This window comes from Canis lupus, chromosome 23 (assembly GCF_003254725.2).
Source record: "Canis lupus dingo isolate Sandy chromosome 23, ASM325472v2, whole genome shotgun sequence".
Taxonomy (NCBI): domain Eukaryota; kingdom Metazoa; phylum Chordata; class Mammalia; order Carnivora; family Canidae; genus Canis; species Canis lupus.
In genome coordinates this window covers 12,572,623-12,581,291 of record NC_064265.1, presented here as the reverse complement: position 1 = coordinate 12,581,291, position 8,669 = coordinate 12,572,623, and the positions used below count along the sequence as shown (strand labels likewise).

The following is an 8,669-nucleotide window of genomic DNA, read 5'->3' as shown; positions in this document are numbered from 1 at the left end:
GGCGGCCGCGCGGGGGGCGGGGCCCGGAGGGGGCGGGGCTGCGGCCGGCGCCCCGGGACCCCGCGCCCTCCGCCCCGCGCCCCGGGCCGCGCCCCCGGCCCCCCCGCTCCCCCCGCACCCCCGCCGGGGCCCCCGCAACAGGTGAGGCGGCCGCCGGCCCGCGGCGCCTCTACGGGGCGGTCCTTCTCCCGCCCGCCTCGCGCCCGCCCCTCTCCACGCCCCCTCCCCTCCTCCCGGCCTCCGCCGCCTCGGCTGCCGGCCGTCTCCCCGGCGCGGGGCTCTCCTCCTCCTCCTCCTCGTCCTCCTCCTCGTCCTCCTCCTCGTCCTCCTCCTCGTCCTCCTCCACCCCCCCCCCCGGGCCCGCGCCGAGGAGCGGGGGGCGCCGCGCGCTCCACGGCACGCGCCTCGGTCCCCGCGCCTCCGCGCTCCCCTCCCCCCGCGGTGTCCCCAGGGCCCGGGCCGCGCGCCGGGGGTCCCCGAGGAGGGGAAGCCGGGCCGGCCGGGCGCGGCGATGGAGGAGCCGCAGCGCGCCCGCTCGCACACCGTCACCACCACCGCCAGCTCCTTCGCCGAGAACTTCTCCACCAGCAGCAGCAGCTTCGCCTACGACCGGGAGTTCCTCCGCACCCTGCCCGGGCTCCTCATCGTGGCGGAGATCGTGAGTGCGGGGCCGGGCCGGGCCGGGCCGGGCCGGGGCGGGGGCGGGGCCGGGGCCGGGGGGCGGCTTCCAGCTTCCAGGAAGCCCTTTGGGCTCGGTCTCGCCGTCTGCCCCGGGTGCCAAACTCAGAGACCACCTCTCCGGGCGAGGTCGGGTCACCTTGCGCTCCCTGCCGGGCCCGCTCGCGGGTAGTGGAGGGTCTTGGGAGCGGGATGCCTGGTGGCCGTTGAGTTGGTGTTAATGAGCCTCACCGACACCTGATGCCTCCCTTGCCTGATCTCCACGTGGATGGCCTCCTCCCTAAAAGCAAAGCTTTCCAAAACTCCGGGGGGTGGGGGGGGGCGAAGAGGAGGAGAGGACTTTTTTCTTTGCCTAATTTATCTTCCCTGGTAGTAAGATTGAGGTGGATTAAAAAACTTATACTGAGTAAAATCTGAGGGCCTCAAGCCCGTTGAGGGCCAGAAGGTTTCCTGACTGGTGCTGTGCACATCCTGGTGTAGGCTCACAACATTTCTGGGGAGGAGGCCTGGAGTGTGCATTCTTCTCTTCATAGGACATGGAGGGAGGCTGAGCGGTCAAGTGATTTCTCCTTAAGCCCAGCCAGTCCTCTTGGCTGGAGCCCTGCTAACAGCTAGTGGTGGCTACTGTTAATTATCCTCACGGTGGGGCAGGGTCCCCTCAAAACCTTTAGATGCCTTTGTGCCCTGTAATCCACACAAGAGCCCTACCCCGTGAAAGTGGCTTCAATTATTCCATTTTACATGGGAAGAGACTGAGGCATAAGGAGGGGAAGTTAAGTCACACCTGAGAGTAATGGGACTGCAGTTCAGCCCCAGGCCTGACTCCAGGGCCCTGCTCTTCTTAACCCCTTAAGTTAAGGGGTATCTTCCCAGCTGTCTAACCAGTCCTCTATCATAGCTCACACACACTCCTTGAAACATTTGTGGCATTGAAATCTAGCTTATATGGGGTTAGAGAATGTGAGCTATGTTGGTATAAAAGTGGCAGAAGACTCGGGTGGTTTCTTAGAGAAGCCTCCAACAAAACCTGGTACATCAAATAGCTTACTTGCTCTTCTGGAGTCTCAGACCCCACCCCAGATCAACTGAATTGATTCCAGGGCACATAAAGTTTGAGAAGTGTTGACTCAGCTCATCCCCCCAGCTAGTTCCCTCAGGGAATGTTGAGGGATACAAGAGACCCAATAAAAACTAAGGTATTGGAATCACCTTGCAGGGCCTGAGTTATAGGAATTCGGCAAATATTTGCTATGTGAATGAAGTTGTAGGCAGGCTCCTCTGCTCCAGCAGAACAAACAGAAGCTAAAGTCAGAGATAGGGGCCTCTACCCAGGGTGGATTTGGACCAGGCATGAAGAAAAATGCCTTTTGTCTTCTGATTTCTGATCAATATGCTCTATGTTCCACACTTTTTCAGAAAATAGGAAAGTGAAGGACAAGATGTAAATGACCCACAATCCCATCACAGGAAACAACCACCAGTGGTTGATACTTTGGCATGGAAAAACAAGTAGGAAAAATTACCCATATCACTACAATAGTTCAATTTTTATTTCTGACAACTATATATGCACATGTTTTAAAGAGTCGGTTTTGGGGCACCTGGGTGGCTCAGTTGGTTAAGCGTCTGCCTTCAGCTCAGGTATGATCTCAGAGTCCTGGAATGGAGCCCTGCATGGAGTCCTGCGTGCTTCTCCCTCTACTTCTGCCACCGCCCCCCACCCCACGCTCATGTGCTCACTCTCTCTCAAATAAATAAATAAAATCTTTTTTTAAGAAAAGGAGAAAAAAGGTAAAAGGAGTTTCAGAGAAAAAAACAGGACAATTTAAAAATATCTCCTTATACTTACATAAGTTTTCCTGATTGAGAGAACACACCAGGTTCTCAGTATAATGGAAGAAAATGGACTCAGAAGGCAGCACATTAGTGTGATCTTATAGATCTCTCAGGAGAGTCCACAGGCTTCCAGAAGGGAAAGAAAAGAAAGGATGAAGAATTGAAATTTCTGAAAACAACAGAACAGCTAAAAGACAATGGAGGAATACTTTCCAAATTCTGAAGGGAAACAATTTCCAATCTAACATTCTTTACCTAATCAAACTATTAATTATGTGGAAGAGATTGAGATATTTTGAAAGATGTAAATCTCAATACACACATATATCCCTTCTCAGGAAACTACTAAAGTCTGTGTGGTCCCCCCACTGGGAGTTAGGCAAAAGAGAGAGGAACACTGGTCAGGAGAAGCAGGGGACCCAGCCCAGAAGAGAAGAAGAGAGAAAGAATCTCCAGGGTGCTGCTGCAGGAGACCCCAGGCTGTCAGCTGTACCCAGGTATGCAGGCCAGGTGGGAGCGGGTCAGAGGCTCCCAGAGAGGATTGGTCATGAGACAACCTTGATAGAATTCCAGATGTCTCTTGGTTGCCTGATAGGAAATTTTGACAAGGTAAAATTAGTGAGGAAACAGATAAAGAAGGAAGAAATGGAAAAGAAAATCACTAACTCCAGGGAAACAAACTGGGCAGAAAAGGAAAAGCGCTCACAGACTACTCAGTGGCTCAGCTGTGAACAGTGTCTATGGTGTCCTAAGGTCAACACTGATTGTTAATTTAACCCCAAACATAGCGGGAGACAGGCAGGGTATAGGTATAATATAGGTTGAGATGGGTAAAAGATGGTTTGGGAGTGCTAAAGCCTCTTCTCCCAGAGGGGGAAGCCAGTGGATAACACCTACAACTGCGAAAAACAGATCAAGGAACAGATTATAAACGTGTTATTTACAGCTCTAAGGGATTTTAAAACGAAGAGACAGTGGGGCAAACTTATAAGTCTGCCTGTAAGACTGACATACATACATACATACATTTATTATTTATTTGTTTGTTTGTTTATTTTAAAGATCTTATTTAGGGATCCCTGGGTGGCTCAGCGGTTTGGCTCCTGCCTTTGGCACAGGGCGCGATCCTGGAGTCCCAGGATCGAGTTCCTCGTTAGGCTCCCGGCATGGAGCCAGCCTGCTTCTCCCTCCTCCTGTGTTTCTGCCTCTTTCTCTCTCTCTGTGTCTATCATAAAAATAAATAAATCAATCCATCTTTAAAAACAAATAAAGATCTTATTTATTTGAGAGAGAGTCTGTGGTGGGAAGGGGCAGAAGGAGAGAGAGAGTGAGAGAAGCAGATTTCCGGCTAAGCAGGAAGCCCAAAGCAAAGCTTGATCCCAGGCCCCTGGGATCGTGACCCGAGCCGAAGGCAAATGCTTAACCAACTGAGCCACCCAGCTGCGCCAACCCTTTTTTTCCCCCTATGCGTGTATATTATTATCATTTTTTTTATGGGTTTATGACATGCAGTGTTCACTTGCCATACCATAAGCATTTCTCAGGATCTTGGATCTCAATTATTACAGTTTTCTGTTGTAGGGAAGTGCTGTATTTGATTTCCTCTCTTCTCTATTTTAAAACTAACATGTTAAAAAAAATAAATAAATAAAAAATAAAACTAACATGTTTCAAGGTGCCTGAGTGGCTCAGTTGGTTGGGTATCTGACTCTTGATTTCAGCTTGAGTCATGATACCAGGCTTGTGGGACCAAGCTTTACATTGGGCTCTTTGCTGGATGGAGAGCCTTTTGGGATTCTCTCTCCCTCTGCATGCTCTCTATCTCTAAAAAAAATACAATAAAAGTTAAAAAAAATAAAATTAACACGTTTCTAGGTTTTACTAGTATAACCAGTGCTATAGCAATCTTCCTTCTTTGTCCCTCTTCCCACTTTTAACCAGTAATTTTCTCAAGGGAAAGTTCCTTAAAGTAGAATTGTGTGTCAAAGAGTACACAAATTTAAGGGTTTTGTTACATATTCTTCTTTTTTTTTAGATTTTATTTATTTATTCATAAGAGAGGCAGAGACACAGGCAGAGGGAGAAGCAGGCTCCATGCAGGGAGCCCAAACCGAGACTCGATCTTGGGTCTCCAGGATCACACCCTGCACTGAAGGCAGCGCTAAATCGCTGAGCCACCTGGGCTGCCCTTGTTACATATTCTGAAGTTATCTTTCCACAAAGTTCTGCCAGTTTAAATTATTATCCGTAGTGTGAGCCTATTAAACATTTTTTTTTACATTAGAAGAGTTTCTAAAATAAAAAGTGTGAAGGATCACCTCAAATGATATATGCTTTACTGATCTAAGATAAGATAGTTTTTTGTTCATGTTTTAATGTCTGCATCAGGTTGTGGCTTATCATGGATAGTTTTTTGGAGGCAGTGCAGTCTCGCACCACTGATTCTTTATGGGGTGAAGGAAGCAGGTTTCAAACTATTGCTATCCTAGCCCTGGCATTATGATAGACCTACCCCCAGAAGAATGTTACTTTTTGCCTTGAAAAAAACCCCAAATGCTGACACAAAGAATTGCTAAGACTCTTCCTGCTTAACCTGGGAGAAATTATTATTTAATAGAGAACAAAACATAATGTTTCCCCAAATCTGTTGTCAAAATCCGTAGCCCTGGCTTTCCCCCAGGAGTGAATGGTTGTAGCTAACCTATTCAAACACTTTGGATTGTGCCAATGTAACATTGTGTTGAAACCAAATTGTAGTCATTTCCTTCCGTTTAAGGTTTTATAACAAGCTAGAAGCAATCCAGTGCTTGACCTGTTGACTTGTGGGATGCTGTGATCTTATAACAATTACGAGTATTTGAAGAATTAAAGTGATTTGTCAGAAGCTGAGTTAATTGCACCCTTCCTGTTATCTGGTGACTTCAAAATGAATTACAGCATCCGTGTAATAATATTGGGTCACCTTTCATATACTTACTGTCATTAGCCGACTTAGGTGGGGAAGGACGAATAGAGTTTACTGAGAGCTAGAATCTAAATTATACTATCTGGTTGAAGTCTTAAAAACTGTGAACACAGGTTTTTTATTTTGCAAAAATAATACCTAGTTTTTGTAGAAAAAATAGAAGAATTTAGGTAAGAAACCCCCCTGTAATTCTATCCCTATGGTGGTTCCTACCAGGCGTAGTGCTAGAAGAGGCTGGAATTAAAAAAAAAAAAAAAAAATTGGTTATTGTAATATGTGAAGCTTCTCCTGATGTTTAGTGCCCTGGAGATCAGGGTTGCTAAATGTTCTGAAGTGCATAGGACAGTCCCCAACAATGAATGAATTGTTTTACCAATTGCCAATAGTACCACTGTTAAGGAACTCTGAGTTGACTCTTGTTATAAACCATTGCAGAGTTTTTCAAGTGGTTATGTATCATTTATCTGTAATTTTTTTAAATACAGTCACTTGTAAACTAGTCTTTTTGCTTATTGCTATGACTATCTGTGCTGGATATCTCCCATTTGTCCCTCAGATCCACTCTATACCCTGCTCCACTCTTCTCCACCCTGAAGACTGACTTGCATGGACCGTCCCAAGGGGACTTCTCTGATGTTTCACTGAATTCATCCAAAAGTGGTTCCTGCAGGAGGCGGGTAGGGTAAGAGGAGAACAGGTCCTGGTTATTCAGTCCCTAGGATTCATCCCTGCTGACTCTCAGCAGGTTGACTCTGTCCCTCCACGGAAGGCGGGCTGTCTGGCAACCCTCTCCACACAGCTGTTTTTCCTGGCTCTGATAGCCATTCACTCCCAGCTGCTTACCATTGCCAGGCACTGCACTATCACTGTGGTTTTCCTGCACTCTGCTTTATAAATAACACCTTTATTAAACTCAACTCAGATTACCCAATCTGAAAGTGCCATGTGTCCTGCAGAGACCTGATAGATTATCTTTTCTCATTAATAATTAATTTCTTATGACATTCTTAATGGCCACATAGTATTCCATAAATATCCAGGCTCCTTCCGTTCAATTTATGTTTCTTTCCTTTAAAACTGTAATAAAATTCCTTTATGCTCTTTCTGTGTTTTTTTTTTTTTTTTTTTTTTTTTAGATTTTATTTATTTGAGAGTGCGAACACTAGTAGGGAAGAGGGGCAGAGGGGGAGAGAGAGGTGGCAGGAGAAAGAAGCAGACTTCCCACTGAGCAGGGATCCCCATGCGGGGCTTGATCCCAGGACCCTGGGATCGTGACCTGAGCCGAAGGCAGATATTTAACCGACTGTTAAGGTGCCCTTTTCTGGTTGTTAATGTTTTCTAAGGAGGAATACTTAGAATTGAATAAAAGTTCTATGAATTCTCTTTAAAGTCAAGTTTATTGAGGTTTCTAATAAAATTCACCCTTTTTACTGTAAAGTTCTGTTTTAGCATGTGCATTCTTAAAAAGCAGCTCTATGAAAATAGATCATAAAATTGACCTTTTTAATGTGTACAATTCAAGGATTTTTAGGATACTCACAGAGTTGTTACCAACACTATTTTAGATCATATTTGTCACCTCAGAAAGAAATCCCATACCTATTAACAGTTACTTCCTATTCTTCCCTCCTCTTAGTTTTTGGTAACCATTAGTCTTATTTCTGTCTCTAGAGATTTGTCTATTCTGGACATTTCACAAAAATGGCCCTACAATATGTGACTCTGTCTGGTTTCTTTTACTTAACATAATGCTTTTATTTTTATTATTATTTTTTAATATAATGCTTTTCGTGGTCATCCATGCTATAGCATCTATCAGTACTTCATTCCTTCTATTGCAAATAATATTCCATTGTATTATATGTATATTATTTTGTTTATTCATCAATTGATGGGCATTTGAGTTATTTCCACATTTTGACTATTATGAGTAATGCAGCTATGAACCTTCACGTACAAGTTTTTTTGTGGACATATGTTTTCACTTCTCTTGGGCACTTACGTAGGAATGGAATGGCTGAGTCATAGGGTAACTCTTTGTTTAATATTTTGAAGTACTGCTAGACTATTTTCAAAGTGGCTGCACTACACACACTACAATCCAGCCAGCAATCCGAGTTTCAATTTCTCTACATCCTCACTAAGATTGTTTATTATCTGCTTTTTAAAAGATATTTATTTATTTATTTATTTTAGAGAGATAGAGAGTGCACATGTGAGCAGGAGTGAGGAAACAGACTCCCTGTTGACTGGGGAGCCTGACGTTGGGCTCCATGCCAGGACTCTAAGATCATGACCTGAGCTGTAACCAAGAGTTGGAAGCTTAACTGACTGAGCCACCCAGGCGCCCCCTATTTTCTGTCTTTTTAGTTCTGGGTGTCATACAGAATGTGAAGTGTTATCTCATTGTGGTTTTGGTTTGTATTTCTATGACAACTAATGATTTTGAACAGCTCTTCATATGCTTATTGGTCATTTGTATATCTTCTTTGGGGAAATGTCTATTCAGATCCTTTGATACTTAAAATATTATTTTATTGTTGAGTTGTAAGAGCTCTTTATATATTATGGATACAATTCTCTTATTCAGGTATATGATTTGCAAATATTTTTCTTCCATTCTGTGGGTTGTCTTTTCACTTTATGGATGGTGTCCTTTGAAGTCAAGCAAAGGTTCTTTAATTGATAAAGTTCAGTTTATGTATTTTTTCTTTTGTGGCTTATGCTTTTTATATCATATCTGAGAATACTTTCTTAATGCATGGTCATGAAGATTTACTTTTATGTTTTTTTCCTAAAAAGTTGTATAGTTTCGTCTTAACTTTGAGTCTGTGATACATTTTGAGTTGCCTTTTATATATCGTATGAGGGTAGGGGTCTAAGTTGATTCTTTTCCCGACAGATATCTAATTGCCCCAACACCATTTGTTGAAAAGACTAGTTTTCTCCCATTGAGTTGTCTTGGTACCCTTGTCAAAAATCAAATGTAGTGTAAGGGTTTATTTCTTGATTCTCAGTTCTATTCCATTGATCTCTATGTCCTTGTGCCAGTACCACACTGTATTGATTAGCTTTGTAGAAAGTTTTGAAATCAAGAGTTGTGAGTGCACCAAATTTATCTTTTTTCAAAATGTTTTTTTGGCTATTCTCAGTACCTTGCATTTCCATATGAATTTTAGTATTAGTTTGT

The 8,669-nt window shown here is 44.3% G+C and overlaps 1 protein-coding gene across 3 annotated transcripts in view; it reads left to right on the top strand.

The window, feature by feature from the left end:
* Positions 1-428: 428 nt before the first annotated feature.
* CMTM8 (CKLF like MARVEL transmembrane domain containing 8) overlaps positions 429-8,669 on the top strand; it is a 109,803-nt gene continuing 101,562 nt past the window's right edge. The window contains exons 1-2 of one of the 3 annotated variants that reach the window (XM_025461096.3): positions 430-658; positions 2,853-3,011. In XM_025461096.3, the coding sequence (XP_025316881.1) occupies positions 512-658; positions 2,853-3,011 (306 nt within the window). In that variant the 5' untranslated portion in view covers positions 430-511. Of the gene's footprint in view, positions 659-2,852; positions 3,012-8,669 lie in introns of all 3 variants that reach the window. The other 2 variants (XM_049099800.1, XM_025461095.3) reach the window with 2 other exon arrangements.